The sequence below is a fragment of the Mustelus asterias genome, chromosome 4, assembly GCF_964213995.1.
Source record: "Mustelus asterias chromosome 4, sMusAst1.hap1.1, whole genome shotgun sequence".
Classification (NCBI taxonomy): domain Eukaryota; kingdom Metazoa; phylum Chordata; class Chondrichthyes; order Carcharhiniformes; family Triakidae; genus Mustelus; species Mustelus asterias.
This window is the reverse complement of record NC_135804.1, coordinates 73,672,987-73,691,817: the sequence shown is the minus strand read 5'-3', so window position 1 is coordinate 73,691,817 and position 18,831 is coordinate 73,672,987. Positions and strand designations below refer to the sequence as shown.

Sequence of the window (18,831 nt, the reverse complement as noted above, 5' to 3'; positions counted from 1 at the left end):
TCAAACCTGCACATCTTTGGACTGTGTCTGCTGTTATCCTGCACAAATTTCATCATCAAATAATCAAACCCTCACATCAATATTTGTACTGGCTCTAACCTTAAACATAAACATGTCCTTAACCCCTAAATTATTTTACCCTAACCTTAAACCACATCGAGAGAATATCATAGAATCTCTACAGTGTAGAAGGTAGCCAATCGGCCCATCGAGTCGGCACTGACTTATCAAAAGAGTATCTTACCCAAACACCACCCCCGCCACATCACCATAACCCCGTGCATTTACCATGGCTAATCCACCTAACTTGCACATCTTTGGACTGTGGGAGGAAACCTGAGCACCCGGAGGAAACCCACGCAGACACAGGGAGTACGTGCAACTCCACACAGACAGTGACCCAAGGCTGGAATTGAACCAAGGTCCCTGGCACTGTGAGCAGCACTGCTAACCACTGTGCCACCATGCCACCCCAAACATAAACTTGTTGTTAACCTTAAACATAACCAATGCCACCAATATACTTACCTACAATTAACCAGAAACTTAAATTTAACCTTAAGCATAAATACAGCCTATAGCCAAATATGATCCCCGCTGACAATCCAAATTCAAGCTTGAAAGGGAAATTCTGGGGCCCTCCTTAGGTCAGAAAGGGTGGTGTTGAGATGAAAGGTGAGGCCAACAAACCCGTGTGCTTTAACTGCCTAAAGGTAGGGCACATCCAATAACTATGGGTAGCAAGCGTGAAGTCTTGTCCCAAACCTAACCCTAATCTTAAACCCCATCTTGAGTTTAACACAATTCCCCAAGATGGTTTAGTAAGGTGGGTGCGAGGGTGGCAGAGTGAGTGGATGGCTGGCTGAGCAAGTGATTGAGCGGGTATGAGGGTGACTGGGAATGAGTGGGTTGGTGTGAGGTTTCGGGTGAATGGGTGGGTAAGAGGGGGTCAATGTATCAGCAATACATTGTAAAAGACCTGTGATAAAGATTGGCTCACCTAGACACAGCTAACACCTTCGCATATGGAAGGAACTACTTGAATCTGTCCTTTTGTTCAGCTGGAGGATTTTCTCTCGACTCCTACTGTGTTTCCTGGACTACTTCTGCTGCTGTGAGCTTTTTCCAGGTTAGTGAATCTATTGCATAGGAACCGCTGCAGGGCCTAGGGCTTGGTAGGACACAAAAAGCCTGAGAGTGGGAGTGAGAGAAGATGAGCCGACAATCCACCAACACTTTTTTTAATGATCAACAACTAGCCAGAGGCATTTTAAATAGGTGTGTTTGTCTGCAGGGAGAGGAAGAAACTGAAAGATCTTACAGGGAGGGCTGTAATAAACTAAAGCCTGGGAAGAAAATCCCAACGCTGCCCATCCTCTTGAGTTAAACCTGTGCCTGGGCAGTGCAGCTGCCTGGGTGAAAATTTCTTCCCCTGCATCCCCATATGAAGGGAAGAAACTGTTTTCATCAACAAGTTACTTCCCTGTGTCCTTCCCTCCTCTCTATATTTTCTCCCCTTCTTCCTCTCGCTCTCTCACTTCCCCTTCCCTTCCCTTTAAAGGATAGAGTACCTCTGGTTGTGGGCGGGGCATTGGTCATGTGTACTGATGCACTTTCACAGGCTTCAATAAAAACACAAAAGAATTCATTAATAAGAACTTTACAGCAGTCAAATAGCTGCACCTCGTCCCCTACCTATCTCCTTGTCTAAGAGAGGAATCCACCCTCTGAGTTGATTACCAATTCCCAATCCTGATTGGTTCCCCCAAACCAGGTGACCCTTTCTCTGCTGTGTTGTCTTTAAAGAGACAATTACCACAAATCACCAATGTGTGATAGACCACGGGACTAGTTAGAGTTTATCTGCAACGAGACAGTGGACTCCCTTGGGCCCCCCACCAAGTCACCCCCTCGTTCTCCCTGAGGAGCTCTGGGAATATCTGTTTTCGAACTGTAGCTGGTGAAACAGAGTCCAGCTATCCCTCAACTGCTGGTTAGAACTGACACTGCTGGTGTGGTCCGTCCAGGCCTATGATAATGGGGTGTGGGACATGGACTGGAGCGAGAGGCATTGACTGCGTGGCTTCCTCATCTGTTTCACTGGACAGAGTGGAAGGACAGATGTGTCTCCTCTAAGCAATGTCCAGTGATGGTCGCACAATATTTCAGACATGAAAATAATCATAGCTAGCCTCAATATCAATGGCAGCAGGGGGCAGCTCAGAGATTCCAGAACTTCTTGGTCCTCCGGGACGAGAAATGTACAGTGTGCCTTCAGCAGGAAACACACCGTTCCGGGAAACAAAGCCATGTGGCTCTTGGAGCAGGGAAAGTGTGCGGCGGGGGGTCTGCATGAATCACCTAGCCCCTAATTCTGGCAGGGTGGCTATTTTGTTGGCCCCACGTTTTCAGCCAGAGATCTTGGGACTCAAGAATCCTCTGTCAGTTCAATTACTGCACTTGATGATCTGTGAGGGAGTGTAGTGCTTCACTTTGTGAATGTCTGGCTCTTTATTTAAATGCAGATAGTATTCTGCCCAAAATAAATGCACTGATGACACAAACTGAGGTGAGGGGGTATGATCTATTAGCCATTACAGAAACATGGTTACAAGGAGATCAAAGCTGGGAACTAAATAGTATGTGGTCTGTTGCTTTTCATAAGGACACTCAGGAGGGAAAGGGTGGTGGGGTAACTTTGTTATTATGAGATGGAGTAAGTACAATAGCGAGGCATTGGAAAGACTGGGTTTGTTTAGGAGTAGTCAGCATGGCTTTGTGCATGGGAGATCATGTCTTACAAATTTGATAGAGTTCTTTGATGAAATGACCAGGAAGGGTGATGAGGGCAGGGGAGTAGATGTAGTCTATATGGACTTCAGTAAGGCCTTTGATAAAGTTCCACATGGTAGGCTGCTCTAGAAGGTTAGATGACATGGAATCCAGGGACAGCTGGCAAATTGGATAGAAAATTAACTTGATGATCAGAAGCAGAATGTTGGAAGGATGCTTGTCGGACTGGAGGCCTGTGAATAGTGGTGTGCCTCAGGGGTCAGTGCTGGATCCATGGCTGTTTGTTATCTATATCGACGGTTTGGATGAGAATGTACAAGGCATGATCAGTAAGTTTGCAGATGACACTAAAATAGGTGGTATTGTAGACAGTGAGGAAGGTTATCAAAAATTGCAGCAGGATCCTGATCAGCTGGGGAAGTGGGACAAGAAATGATAAATGTAGCTCAATACAGATAAGTGTGAGCTGTTGCATTTTGGAAAGTTAACTCAAGGTAGGACTTTCACGGTGAATGGTAGGACCTTAGGAAGTATCGTGGAACAGAGGGATTTTGGAGTTCAGATGCATGGTTCTCTAAAGGTGGAGTCACAGGTAGATAGGGCAGTGAAGAAGGCTTTTGGCATGCTGGCCTTCATCAGTCAGGGCATTGAACATAGAAGTTGGGAAGTTATGCTGCAGTTGTACAGGATGTTGGTGAGGCCACACCTGGAGTATTGTGTTCAGTTTTGGTTATCTTGCTCTGGGAAAGATGTTATTAAACTGGAGAGAGTGCCGAAGAGATTTACAAGGATGTTGCCAGGACTCAAGACACTGAGTTACAGGGAGAGATTGGACAGGCTAGGACTTCTTTCTTTGGAACGTAGGAAACTGAGGTGTGATCTTACAGAGCTGTATAAGATCATGAGAGACATGGATAGGGTGAATGCACTCAGTCTTTTTCCCAGGGTTGGGGAATCGAGAACTAAAGGGCATTGGTTTTAGAGGGGAACCCAAGGAGTAACTTTTTTACACAGAGGGTGGTACGTATGTGGAATGAGCTGCCAGAGGAAGTGATTGAGGCAAGGATGTTGACAACATTTAAAAGGCATTTGGACAGATACATGGATAGGAAAGGTTTAGAGGGATATGGGCCAAATGCAGGCAAATGGGGTTGGCTTAGATAGGGTTTTTGGTCGGTGTGGTGAATCATTGTTGGTTACCACCAGGAGTGCTGAGCCATGGTCTGGCCAGTACTATGAGTCTGTAGATACGTTACTGTTGGGGTTAGGGTTGGGCTGTTCTACCTGTTAATATAGTCCTATGGTACACCCCAGTTGGCTCCGCCTCCTGGGAGAGGTATAAAGGTCACTGCTCTGCCTGGTGACCCTTTAGTCTGGGATTGTATATTGTATATAGTAGCTCTGTTATTGTTGGCAATAAAAGCCTTTATTTCCCGGGTACATCCTGCCTCCCGTGTGATTTATCGCGCATCAATTTTATTGCCAACAAGTAAATTCTTTTTTTTTGAAAAAAACCCAAAAGAAAACATGGAGCAAATGCTTAAACCCGAGCGGCTTACGTTGGACCCACGTGCGGCGGGAGCATCGAACACTTTCGACCACTGGTTGAAGTGTTTCCAAGATTACCTCGACGCCTCCACAGCGGTCACCGATGACGCCGACAGACTCCGGGTCCTCCACGCGAGGGTAAGCGACGCTGTATACTTAGCGATCCGTGAGGCCCCCCACTACAAAGGGGCCCTCGAGCTTCTCAAAAAGCGATACAACAAACCGCCGAATGAGATCCAAGCTCGACACCTTCTAGCCACTCAACGGCGGCAGCCCGGCGAAACGATGGAACAGTACGCGTGCGAACTTCAGCAGCTAGCCAGACCCTGCAACTGCAAGTCAGTGTCGGCAGCCCAGTACATGAGCGACTTAGTTCGAGATGCGTTCGTGGCAGGAATCGGCTCGTCGTACATCCGCCTTCGGCTGTTGGAGCAAGGTAACCTCGATCTCACTAAAACCATAGAGTTAGCTGACGCTCTAGAAACGGCCTCCAAAAGTCTGGAGATGTACCCCGACGACCGCGTGGAGACATTGTGGCAGGGGCAGCCGCAGACTCCACTTTATTCAGCGGGACCGAAAAACTGCGCGATTGCGTTTCCAGCCTCGGACCTGACGACGGCAGCAGCTCCAGGTGGCCCGCGGTGTTACTTCTGTGGGGGGGTGAAACACCCTCGGCAGCGATGTCCAGCTAAAGCGGTGTTGTGCTCCGCCTGCGGCAAGAAGGGACATTATTCCAAAGTATGCCGGACCAAACCTCCATCCAAAAACAGCAGTGCGGCGTGTGACTCCCCGGAGCCGGCCTCCTTGTCTTCTGCATCTTCAAGGTCTTCTACCACGTGCGATTCCAGGACGTCGCCATTCCGAACGACGGAGTCGCAAGACACGTGCGACCTGCAGGGGCCGCAGGTTTTGGCGCCATCGTCCACGTGCGACCTATGGGGGCAGCCATTTTGGTCGGCACCGACCACGAATGACCAGCAGGGGTCGTCATCAACCATCTCAGCTGCCTGCAGTTGCACCCATGAACCAACGGTGGCGTCGATCATCCTGGACCAGGCCAAGCCTCACAGACTCGACAAGTCCATGATGGACATACAGGTAAACAGACGCCAGATTTATTGTTTGTTTGACAGTGGGAGCACGGAGAGCTTCATTCACCCTGACACCGTGAAGCGGTGTGGTCTCCAGATTCGGACTGTCAAGCAGACAATTTCGATGGCGTCAAGGTCCCGGTCTGTCCCCGTGCTAGGGAGCTGCGTGGTCAATCTGACGGTGCAGGACACGGTTTACGAGAACTTCAGGCTCCTTGTGTTACTGCACCTTTGCGCGCCGATACTCCTAGGACTAGATTTTATGGTCCACCTGAAGAGTGTAACCCTGCAGTACGATGGGCCACTCCCTCCGCTTTCAGTGGGAGACCCGCAGCCTCTAAATTGCCCAACGCGCTCCACATGTAGTCTCTCAACGCTCAGGATTACCACACCCTCCCTATTCCAGAATCTCGTGCCAGGCTGCAAGCCCATCACAACAAAGAGCAGGCGTTACAGCGCTGAGGATCGGATCTTCATTCGATCTGAAGTTCAGCGGCTCCTCAAGGAAGGGATCATCCAACCTAGCACTCGTCCTTGGAGAGCGCAAGTCGTGGTGGTTAAGAATGGGAACAAACCCCGGATGGTCATAGACTATAGTCAGACCATTAACAGATACACGCAGCTGGATGCGTATCCCCTCCCGCGCATATCTGACATGGTCAACCAGATTGCGCAGTACCGGGTGTTCTCCACCATCGACTTAAAATCTGCTTATCACCAGCTCCCCATTCGCCCAGAGGACCGACAATACACGGCCTTTGAGGCGGATGGTCGCCTTTACCATTTTTTAAGGGTTCCTTTTGGTGTCACAAATGGGGTCTCGGTCTTCCAGCGTGCTATGGACCGAATGGTGGACCAGAACGGGCTGCGGGCTACCTTCCCGTACCTGGATAACGTCACCATCTGCGGCCATGACCAGCAGGACCACGATGCCAACCTTCTTAGATTCTTATGCACTGCATCCCGCCTGAATCTGACCTACAACAGGGAGAAGTGTGTATTTTGCACGCGCCGCCTAGCTATCCTCGGATACGTGGTGGAAAACGGGGTCCTTGGCCCTGATCCAGACCGTATGCCCTCCTCGAACTCCCCCTGCCCAGTAGCATCAAAGCACTGAGAAGATGTTTAGGCTTCTTCTCATACTATGCACAGTGGGTTCCCAATTACGCGGACAAAGCCCGTCCGCTCATCAAGTCTACCTCCTTTCCCCTAACAACAGAGGCTCGCTTAGCCTTTGCGAGAATAAAAGCCGACATCGCGAAAGCCATGATGCACGCTATCGATGAGTCCATCCCCTTCCAGGTGGAGAGTGATGCATCTGATTTCGCCCTGGCCGCCACACTTAACCAGGCGGGCAGGCCCGTCGCCTTTTTCTCTTGCACCCTCCAAGGCCCTGAAATTCGACATTCAGCGGTGGAAAAGGAGGCCCAGGCCATTGTGGAGGCCGTTCGGCATTGGCGCCATTACTTGGCGGGATAACGGTTCACTCTGCTCACGGACCAGCGGTCCGTGGCGTTCATATTCAACAACACGTTACGGGGTAAGATCAAGAATGATAAAATTTTGAGGCGGAGAATCGAACTCTCCACCTACAATTATGATATCATGTACCGTCCAGGGAAGCTCAATGAGCCCTCAGACGCCCTGTCGCGTGGAACATGCACTAGTGTGCAGGAGAATCGATTACAGGCTCTCCACAATGACCTCTGCCATCCGGGGGTCACTCGGCTCTTCCACTTCATAAAGGCCCGGAATCTACCCTACTCGGTGGAGGATGTCAGGTCCATAACCTTGATGCGCTATTCAGACACGAGGCTTGAAGCTCAGTAAATGAAAGGCTTTTATTTACTGTTAACGAAGCTACCAGAACTTATATACACTATCCCAGACTGAAGGGGTCCCGGCCAGAGCAGGGACTCTTATACCTCTCCCAGGAGGCGGAGCCCGACTGGGATGTACCACAACACTACAGTACAAAGGTGTAACAACCCCACCCTAACCCCAACAGCAACAATAGCACAACCCAACAGTAACATATGTACATCCTTGTAATACTGGCCAGCCCCTGGCTCAGCACTATCCAGTGGGAACCAACGATGGTTCACCACATTCACCCCTCCTTTGAGAACAAAGGCCGGCGGGGTACAAAAAAACAGAATAAAGTGTCTATAAGTTCAGATGGTCAGGGGGACCGCACCGTCATTGTGACCTCCTCAATACCGGCGGTGACACCGGAGTAGGCTCTTGCGGTGGCGTTCTCCCCAAAGCGGCGTCCAGCTGTTCTTCCACGGACTCACAGGCCGGTTGACCCTGAGGTGACGGTAGTCCAGGGGATCCTGACACGCCCTGCGGTGGCGACCATCTTCTGGGCTCAGGCAAGCTGTACATGGGAGTAAAATGGTTAAGCAATGGTCCCGATGCTGCCCGCGCCGTGTCCGGGGAAGAAACAAGAGATAAAGGGTTTGTTACAGGGGGTATGGGAGTGACAGGGGTTGCTACGTCCCCTGCTGGTGCCAGGTCTCGGATCGAGACCGTGTCCTCTCGCCCATCAGGGTATGCCACATAGGCATACTGAGGGTTGGTGTGGAGGAGATGGACCTGTTCGACCAACGGGTCGGACTTGCGGGCCCTTACATGTCGCCGCAGGAGGACGGGTCCTGAGTACGTCAACCAAGACGGTAATGAGGTCCCCGAGGAAGACTTCCGAGGGAATGAGAACATCCTCTCGTGGGGAGTAGCATTGGTTGCCGTACACAGGAGGGAGCGAATAGAATGGAGCGCATCAGGGAGCACCTCTTGCCAACGGGAGACTGGAAGACCTTTTGACTTCAACGCCAGTAAGACAGCCTTCCAGACTGTAGCATTCTCGCGTTCCACCTGTCCATTACCCCTAGGGTTGTAGCTCGTGGTCCTACTAGAGGCAATCCCATATGAGAGCAGGAATTGCCTCAAGTTATCGCTCATGAACGACGAGCCCCTGTCGCTATGGATGTAGCTGGGGTACCCGAACAGGGTAAAGAGATCACGGAATGCCTTGATAACCGTGGCAGCGGATGTATCAGAGCAGGGAACAACAAAAGGGAACCGAGAGTACTCGTCAATGATATTGAGGAAGTACACATTCCGATCTGTTGAGGGAAGGGGGCCCTTAAAATCGACACTCACTCTCTCGAAGGGACGAGTGGCCTTGACTAAATGTGCCCGGTCAGGTCGGTAAAAGTGCGGTTTGCATTCTGCGCAAACCCGACAGCTCCTTGTTACTGGCCTGACGTCCTCCACCGAGTAAGGCAGGTTGCGGGCTTTTATAAAGTGGTAGAGCCGAGTGACCCCAGGATGGCACAGGTCATTATGGAGGGCGTGCAAACGGTCCTCCTGTACACTAGCGCATGTTCCACGCGAGAGGGCGTCCGAGGGCTCATTGAGTTTCCCTGGACGATACATGATGTCGTAGTTATAGGTGGAGAGTTCAATTCTCCACTGCAAGATCTTGTCATTCTTGATCTTGCCCCTCTGCATGTTGTTAAACATGAACGCCACGGACCGCTGGTCCGTGATCAGGGTGAACCGTTTTCCCGCCAAGTAATGGCGCCAGTGCCTGATGGCCTCCACAATGGCCTGGGCCTCCTTTTCCACCGCTGAATGTCGAATTTCGGGGCCTTGGAGGGTGCGGGAAAAAAAGGCGACGGGCCTGCCCGCCTGGTTAAGTGTGGCGGCCAGGGCGAAATCAGATGCATCGCTCTCCACCTGAAAGGGGATGGACTCGTCTACAGCGTGCATCGTGGCTTTCGCGATGTCGGCTTTCAATTTATCGAAGGCCAATCTGGCCTCTGGCGTTAAGGGAAAAGTCGTGGACTTAATGAGCGGACGGGCTTTATCCGCGTAGTTGGGAACCCACTGCGCATAATAAGAGAAGAAGCCTAAGCATCTTCTCAGTGCTTTTGCACTAGCAGGTAAAGGAAGTTCAGAAAGGGGGCGCATACGGTCTGGATCAGGGCCAATGACCGCGTTTTCCACCACGTATCCTAGGATGGCTAATCGGCGTGTACGAAACACACACTTCTCCCTGTTGTAGGTCAAGTTCAGGCGAGATGCAGTGCGTAAGAAGTTCAGGAGGTTTGTGTCGTGGTCCTGCTGGTCATGGCCGCAGATGGTGACATTATCCAGGTACGGGAAGGTAGCCCGCAGCCCGTTCTGGTCCACCATTCGGTCCATAGCACGCTGGAAGACCGAGACCCCACTGGTGACACCAAAGGGAACCCTGAGAAAGTGATACAAGCGACCATCCGCCTCAAAAGCCGTGTATTGTCGGTCCTGTGGGTGAATGGGGAGTTGGTGGTAGGTAGACTTGAGGTCTATGGTGGAGAACACCCGGTACTGCGCAATCTGATTGACCATATCAGATATGTGCGGGAGGGGCTACGCATCCAGCTGCGTATATCGGTTAATAGTCTGACTGTAGTCAATGACCATCTGGGGTTTGTTCCCGCTCTTGACCACCACGACCTGCGCTCTCCACGGACTAGCACTGGGTTGTATGATCCTTTCTTTGAGGAGTTGCTGAACCTCAGATCTAATGAAGATCCGAGCCTCAGCGCTGTAACGCCTACTTTTAGTCGCGATGGGCTTGCAGCCTGGCACAAGATTCTGCAACAAGGAGGGTGTGGTGATCTTCAGCGTCGAGAGGCTGCAGGCGGGGCGCGTTGGGCAATTTGGAGGCTGCTGCTGTTTTCCCACTGCCAGTGAAGGGAGTGGCCCACCGTACTGTAGGATTACACTCCTCAAGTGGACCATGAAGTTTAGTCCGAGAAGTATTGGCGCGCAAAGATACGGCAACACAAGGAGCTTGAAACGCTCATAAACTGTGCCTTGCACCTTCAAGGTTACCACGCAACTCCCTAGCACGGCAACAGACCGGGACCTTGATGCCTTAGAGATTGTCTGTTTGGCAGGTTGAATCTGGAGTCCACACCGCTTCACAGTGTCTGGGTGGATAAAGCTCTCAGTGCTCCCGCTGTCAAACAGACAATAAATCACGTGGTTATTTACCTGGATATTCATCATAGATTTGTCAAGTCTATGAGGCTTGGCCTGGTCCAGGATGATCGACGCCACCGTTGGTTCATGAGCGCCACTGCAGGCAGCTGAAGTCGATGAGGAGGACCCCTGCTGGTCGTTCGTGGTCAGTGTCGACCAACATGGCTGCCCCCATGAATCGCACGTGGGTGAGGGCGCCAAACTCAGCGACCCCTGGTGGTCATACTCCTCCGACTCCGTCGACTGTAATGGCGTCGTCCTGGTCTCGCACGTGGATGAACCCCACGACGACTTCGACGACGAAGACCCGAGCTCTGAAGAATCGTAGGCCGCACTGCCGTTCCTGGGTTTAGATCTGCACACTTTTGAATAATGCCCTTTTTTACCGCATGCGGTGCACAACACAGCTTTAGCGGGACACTTTTGCCAGGTATGCTTCGCTCCTCCACAGAAATAGCACCGCGGGCCGCCCGGGGCTGCAGCCGTCGTCTGGCCCGAATGGGAGCACGCCATTACACAGCATTTCGGACCCGAGGGACGAGGAGGGATTTGCGACTGCTCCTGCCACCTTGTCTCCACATGGTCCTCTGGATATAAAACTAAGCTTTTGGAGGCCGACTCGAGCATCTCTGCTAACTCGATGGCCTGGGTAAGATTAAGGTTACCCTTCTCCAACAGTTTAAGTCGAATGTACGACGATCCGACCCCGGCCACAAACGCATCTCGGGCGAGGTCGTTCATGCTCTGCTCAGCCGACACAGCTTTACAGTCACAGCCCCTGGCTAGCTGTAGGAGCTCGTTCGCGTATTCCTCCATCGTTTCGCCAGACTGCCGCCGTCGAGTGGCTAGGAGGTAACGAGCGTGTATCTCATTAGATGGTTTGGTATAGCGCTTCTTCAGAAGCTCGAGGGCCTTAGGATAATTGGTGGCCGCACGGATCGCGAGGTAGACAGTGTCGCTTACCCTCGTATGGAGGACCCGGAGTCTGTCATCATCTGTGGTGACCGCTGCGGAGGCTGCCAGGTAGTCTTCGAAACACTTCAGCCAGTGGTCGAAGGTGTTAGAAGTGCCCACCGCACGTGGATCTAGCGTAAGGCGTTCCGGCTTCAGAATTTGCTCCATACTCTCTCTCTTTTTTTTTTCCGACGAGAGTTTAACGACAGTAAATAAAATTGATGCGCTATTCAGACACGAGGCTTGAAGCTCAGTAAATGAAAGGCTTTTATTTACTGTTAACGAAGCTACCAGAACTTATATACACTATCCCAGACTGAAGGGGTCCCGGCCAGAGCAGGGACTCTTATACCTCTCCCAGGAGGCGGAGCCCGACTGGGATGTGCCACAACACTACAGTACAAAGGTGTAACAACCCCACCCTAACCGCAACGGCAACAATAGCACAACCCAACAGTAACATATGTACATCCTTGTAAGACTGGCCAGCCCCTGGCTCAGCACTATCCAGTGGGAACCAACGATGGTTCACCACAAACCAGAAGCTGCCGGGTATGCGCGGAATGCAAACCGCACTTCTACCGACCTGACAGGGCACACCTCATTAAGGCCACTCGTCCCTTCGAAAGACTGAGTGTGGACTTTAAGGGCCCCCTTCCCTCGACAGATCGGAACGTGTACTTCCTCAATGTGATTGATGAGTACTCACGATTCCCTTTTGTCATTCCCTGTTCTGATATGACCGCTGCCACGGTTATCAAGGCATTTCATGATCTTTTCACCCTGTTCGGTTACCCCTGTTATATCCACAGCGATAGGGGCTCGTCGTTCATGAGCGACGACTTGAGGCAATACCTGCTCTCATATGGGATTGCCTCTAGTAGAACCACGAGCTACAACCCAAGGGGTAACGGACAGGTTGAACGAGAGAATGCTACAGTCTGGAAGGCTGTCTTACTGGCGTTGAGGTCTAAAGGTCTTCCAGTCTCCCGTTGGCAAGAGGTACTCCCTGATGCGCTCCACTCCATACGCTCACTCCTGTGTACGGCAACCAACGCTACTCCTCATGAGAGAATGTTTTCATTCCCTAGGAAGTCTTCCTCTGGGACCTCATTACCATCTTGGTTGACGTACTCAGGACCTGTCCTCCTGCGGCGGCATGTTAGGACCCGCAAGTCCGACCCTTTGGTTGAACAGGTCCATCTCCTCCACGCCAACCCTCAGTATGCCTACGTGGCATATCCTGACGGGCGAGAGGACACGGTCTCGATTCGAGATCTGGCGCCAGCAGGGGGCTTGGAAACCCCTGTCGCTCCCACATCCCCAGTTAGGGACCCCCCAACCATTATCTCCCCTCCTGACACGGCGCGGGCAGTATCGGGACGACCACTTAACCCTCTTACTCCCGTGTACAGCTTGCCTGAGTCCAGGAGATGGTCACCACTTCAAGGCGTGCCCGAGTTCAGCGGATTGTCACCACCTCGTGGTCTACCGGCCCGTGAGGAACTGGAGGAGTCGCTGGACACCGCCTTGGAGAGAACGGCACCGCGATTGCCTGAACCGGTGTCATCGCCGGTGTTGAGGAGGTCACAGCGACGGTGCGGTCCCCCAGACCGTTTGAACTTATAGACAGATGAACAATTGTTCTGTGTTTTGTACCCCGCCGGCCTTTGTTTTCAAAGGAGGGGTGAATGTGGTGAACCATTGTTGGTTACCACCAGGAGTGCTGAGCCATGGTCTGGCCAGTACCATGAGTCTGTAGATATGTTACTGTTGGGGTTAGGGTTGGGCTGTTCTACCTGTTAATATAGTCCTATGGTACACCCCAGTTGGCTCCGCCTCCTGGGAGAGGTATAAAGGTCACTGCTCTGCCTGGTGACCCTTTAGTCTGGGATTGTATATTGTATATAGTAGCTCTGTTATTGTTGGCAATAAAAGCCTTTATTTCCCGGGTACATCCTGCCTCCCGTGTGATTTATCGCGCATCAGTCAGCATGGACCAGTTTGGGCCAAAGGGCGTGTCTCCATGCCGTAGATTTTACGATTCTATGAATTAGGAGGATTAGCAGGGTAAATACGTGAGGTTACAGGGATAGGGCCTGGGTGGGATTATGGTCAGTGCAGACTGATGGGCCGAATTGCCTCATTCTGCACTTTGGGGATTCTATTATTCTATGATTCTAAGTCCCCCAGATCTGATGGGTTGCACCAGTGAGGTCCCTCAGCTGCCTCTACCAGATGGGGAGCTGGGGATATTAAAGGAAACAACTACAGAGATAGTGGATGCATTGCTAGTAATTTTCCAGGAATTCTTAAATTCTGCCAATGTAGCGTCCTTTTTCAAAAAGGGAGGGAGACAAAAACAGATAACTATAGACTATATTTAATATCTGTTGTATGGAAAATGTTAGAGTCCATTATAAAGGATGTAATAGCAGAGCATTTAGAAATACATAATATAATCAAGCAGAGTCAGCATGATTTCATGAAGAGGATATCATGCCTGACAAATTCATTAGAATTCTTTGCGGTGGTAACAAGCAGGATAGATAAATGGGAACCAGTAGATGTAATATACTTCAACTTCCAAAACAACATTCAATAAGATACTGCACAAAGGGTTAATTAATAAAATAAGAGCCCATGGTGTTAGGCGTAGTATATTAGAATGGTTAAAGGATTGCCTAACCGATAAAACACAGAGAGTTGGGATGAGGGGCATTTTCAGGATGCCAACCTGTGGAGCGCCACAGGGATCAGTGCTGGAGACACAATTATTTACAATATATATTGTTGACTTGGACAAGGGAAGTGAATGTACTCTTGCCAAGTTTGTGGATGACACAAAAATAAGTGGCAAGTGGTGAAGATGACAATCTACAGAGGGATATAGACAGGTTAGGTGACTGGACAAAAATTGATAGGTGGAATATAATATAGGGAAATATGAAGTTGTGCACATTGGTAGGAAGAATAAAGGAGCGGAATATTATTTTAATGGAAACAGACTTCAGAAAGCTGCAGCACTGATGAATTTGAGGGTACTTATGCATAAATCACAAAAAGCTAGCATGCAAGTTCAGCAGGTAATAAAAAGGCAAATGGAATGTTGGCCTTTATTTCAAAGAGAATGGAGTATTGGAAAGTCTTGCTAAAACTATACAACGCACTAGTTAGACCACACTTGGAATATTGTGAACAGTTTATGTTCCCTTATCAAAGGAAAGATATATTAGCCGTGCTGGCAGTTCAGAGAAGATTACTAGGTTGATCCAGGGATGTAGGGATTTTCTTATGCGAAGCGGTTAAATGGGTTGGGCCTATTCTTGTTGGAGTTTAGAGGAAGTAGAGATGACCTTGTTGAGACATGAAAGATTCTCAGGGGGATTGACAGGGTAGATGCTGAGAGGTTGTTTATCCTTGAGGGTGTAATTTCAGAGTAAGGGGTCACCCATTTACAAGAGATGAGGAGGAATTTCTTCTTTCTGAGGGGAGTGAATTGGTGGAAGTCTTTACTGCAGAAAGCTGTGGAGGTTGCATCATTAAGTATCTTCAAGGTTGAGATAGACAGATTTTTAATCACTAGGGGAATCAAGGGCTATAGTGATAAGGTGGGAAAGTGGAGTTGAGGATTATCACATCAGATCAGTCATTATCTCATTGAATGGCAGAACAGACTCAATGGACCGAATGGGCTACTCCTGCTCCTATGTCTTATGGTACATGCGAATTAACAATGGATTTCACAAGAACCTATCCAGATGTCAATAAACACGAGAGGGCGATCTTATCAGAATTTGACAGAGTGTCGATTCTGGTGAGAAAAATAGAGTGAATTGCATTGATGGTTCTGGCATGATTTCTGACCGGATTTTGAGCTTCATTGACAAAACATTTTATGGTCACACCAAGAATAATACTGCGCCACAGCAGCCTCCCTCTGATTCGCCTCCATGGCTCCACTTAATCCCGCCAATCACCGGAGAACTGCATATAAAATGCAGTTGACTCTCCAACATTTGTTCCACAGCAACTGCAGGGGATGGCAGCCAGAAAGCCTGTACATTATTTCTCATGGGAGTCCTGAGCAGACTTCTTGATGTATTGGAGCAGAGTGGGATGCACTCTATCCCTGATCCAGGGGAAGGTCACTGCCCCCACCTGGGATGCAGTGGCAGCCCTGGTGAGTGCAAGCTCACTGTAAAAGAGGATAGGCTAGTATTACTGCAAGAAGATGAAAGATCTTCCATGCCCAGCCAGAGTAAGTGCGCCACAAAGAACAGTACAGCACAGGAAACAGGCCCTTTGGCCCTCCAAGCCTGTGCCGCTCATTGGTCCAACTAGACCATTCGTTTGTATCCCTCCATTCCCAGACTGCTCATGTGACTATCCAGGTAAGTCTTAAACGATGCCAGCGTGTCTGCCTCCACCACCCTACTTGGCAGCGCATTCCAGGCCCCCACCACCCTCTGTGTAAAAAAATGCCTCATGCAATATTTTTCTGGATGCCCTCGCACACCCCTCCCACCTCCATCTTCATCTCTCACCCAATCACTTCGGCCATTGCCAACACCAGTAAGGAGGCCCTCTTCCCCTCTCCTCCAATCACCATATTCCCCCTACTTCCTGCGATTCTCCTCACACTCCAGCTCCCACTCAAGACCCACTCTTGCCACATCTCATCATCATCTTAAATATTAACACTGTCGCCTACACGCTCCCTTATCCGTGCCATTGCAGAACAAAGTCAACCGCAACAAGCATGACCAAACATACCCAGCCGGAGTAATGCCGAAGCTCAGAACCCTCCTGCACTTCGAGGAGAGAGCCCTTGAGCTGGCCAGGGAGGAGGAAAAGCATGCTTGTGCTGATGGTGAAGTGCGGGTAGCAGACAAACATGAGAATCCCAAAACATGCTTGCTGTCATTCCTCAAGTCTCAAGTGAGTAATCAATGTTCCCTCCGTTTCCCCTGGAATGCACTGATGCCATCTCCCTTCTCTTGCAGGCTGATCAGCAGAGCAAATCGGATAATCCTTGTGCCTCTTGGACCTAACGGACTCAAGAAATTCTGATGGAGACTTCTCAGACCCCACCATCGAAGAGGCATCACAGCTGTCACCCACAACCAGCATCAATGCAGATACTCACACCTCAGTGGGATCACTAAGTAGACAGGCATCTGGGTCACTCACTGCTGAAAAGCCACAGTAGGTGAAGACAGGGATGTTCCAGCGAACCAGTACTCGGAGGGATGCCAGAGACCAGGACTCCACTGGGCCCCAGCCAATGTTGCGCCCTGGGTCCAGTCATCCCGGACCTGATAGAACTGCAAAGCAGAGTTGTGAGCATAAGGAAGGGATGACAGCTTCCCTCCTTGGACTGCAAGGCCAACTGAAAGATTCCTATTGCCTTCTATCCGAGGAGATGGTGCTATCACTGCAGCGCAACAAGGCCAACACTGCATGGTTGGTGTCCGCAGTGGACACCTTGGCACAAGACCTGCACTCTGTGGCAGGAAATGTCCACACCATGGTTCACCTTATCACTGCCATGTTTGGGGGCTTCAACTGCGTGGTACAGGCGTTAGTGTGAATCCACGAATGTCAGTACCAGAGGATGGCAGGGCTTCAGGACCTCACTCCATAGAACCATAGAACCATAGAAAATTACAGCTCAGAAACAGGTCTTTTGGCCCTTCTTGTCTGTGCCGAACCATTTTTTGCCCAGTCCCACTGACCTCCCTCCACACCCCTCTCATCCATGAACCCGTCCAAGTTTTTCTTAAATGTTAAAAGTGAGCCCACATTTACCACTTTATCTGGCAACTCATTCCACACCCCCACCACTCTCTGTATGAAGAAGCCCCCCATAATATTCCCTTTAAACTTTTCTCCTTTCACCCTGAACCCATGCCCCCTGGTTTTTTTCTCCCCTAGCCTCAGTGGAAAAAGCCTGCTTGCATTCACTCTATCTATACCCATCAAAATCTTATACACCTCTATCAAATCTCCCCTCATTCTTCTACGCTCCAGGGAATAAAGTCCCAACCTATTCAATCTCTCTCTGTAACTCAGCTTCTCAAGTCCCGGCAACATCCTTGTGAACATTCTCTGCACTCTTTCAACCTTATTTACATCCTTCCTGTAACTAGGTGAGGTGAGGGATCAATAAAGTGAGGTGAGGGACGACGACAGTGTCCCTGCTGATTACACCTGTGGGAAGTGCACCCATCTGCAGCTCCTCCAAAACCGCGTTAGGGAACTGGAGCTGGAGTTGGATGAACTTAGGATCATTAGGGACGCAGAGGTGGCCATAGACAGAAGCTTTAGGAATACAGTTACTCCGAGGAATGAAAACAGATGGGTGACGGTGAGAGAGGTGGGGAGGAAGCAATCCGTGCAGGGATCCCCGGTGGTCGTTCCCCTTAGCAACAAGTATTCCGCTTTGGATACGGTTGAGGGGGATGACATACCAGTGGTGAGCCGCAGTGAGAGGATCTCCAGCACTGTGTCCGTCTCTGTGGCTCGGGAGGGTAAGGGGCAGAGCGGGAGGGCAATAGTTATTGGGGACTCGTTAGTTAGAGGGATAGATAGGAGGTTCTGTGGCAGCAAAAGAAACTCACGGATGGTATGTTGCCTACCGGATGACAAGGTCCGTGACGTCTCAGACCGTGTTTTCCGGATTCTGAAGGGGGAGGGGAAACAGTCACAAGTCGTGGTACACATTGGTACCAATGACATAGGTAAGCAAAGGGACGGGGATTTAAAGCAGGAATTTCTGGAGCTGGGCTGGAAGCTGAGAGCCAAGACAAAACATGTGGTCATCTCTGGTACGTTGCCGGTGCCACGTGATAGTGAGTTGAGGAACAGGGAGAGAGTGCAGTTAAACATGTGGTTGCAGGGATGGTGTAGGAGGGAGGGTTGCAGATACATGGAAAATTGGAACACATTCTGGGGAAGGTGGAACCTGTACAAACAGGACCAGAGGGGCACCAATATCCAAGGAGGGAAATTTGTTACGGCTCTTCAGGGGGGTTTAAACTAATTTGTCAGGGGAGTGGGAAAAGGAGTTGTTGTCCAGAAGTCAGTGAGGGTGGTGAGGTATTGGGGAAGGTATCAGGGTCAAGGGTGGGTACCGGTAGACAGGAAGGTGGGTTGAAGTGTGTCTACTTCAATGCAAGGAGCATCCGGAACAAGGCAGATGAACTTGGGGCGTGGATTGGTACTTGGGACTACGATGTTGTGGCCATTACAGAGACGTGGGTAGAACAAGGACAGGAATGGTTGTTGGACGTTCCGGAGTATAAATGTTTCAGTAAGTGTAGGGAAGCTGGTAAAAGAGGTGGGGGAGTGGCACTTTTAATCAAGGATAGTTTAACGGCTGCGGAAAGGCACTTCGAGGGGGATCTGC

The 18,831-nt window shown here is 50.3% G+C and overlaps 1 protein-coding gene across 1 annotated transcript in view; it reads right to left on the bottom strand.

The window, feature by feature from the left end:
• LOC144493127 (cyclic nucleotide-gated channel alpha-2-like) overlaps window positions 1-16,032 on the bottom strand; it is a 143,170-nt gene extending 127,138 nt beyond the window's left edge. Inside the window, exon 1 of the mRNA XM_078212029.1 lies at window positions 15,968-16,032. Within this exon, the coding sequence (XP_078068155.1) occupies window positions 15,968-16,032 (65 nt within the window). The remainder of the gene's footprint in view (window positions 1-15,967) is intronic.
• Window positions 16,033-18,831: the final 2,799 nt, after the last annotated feature.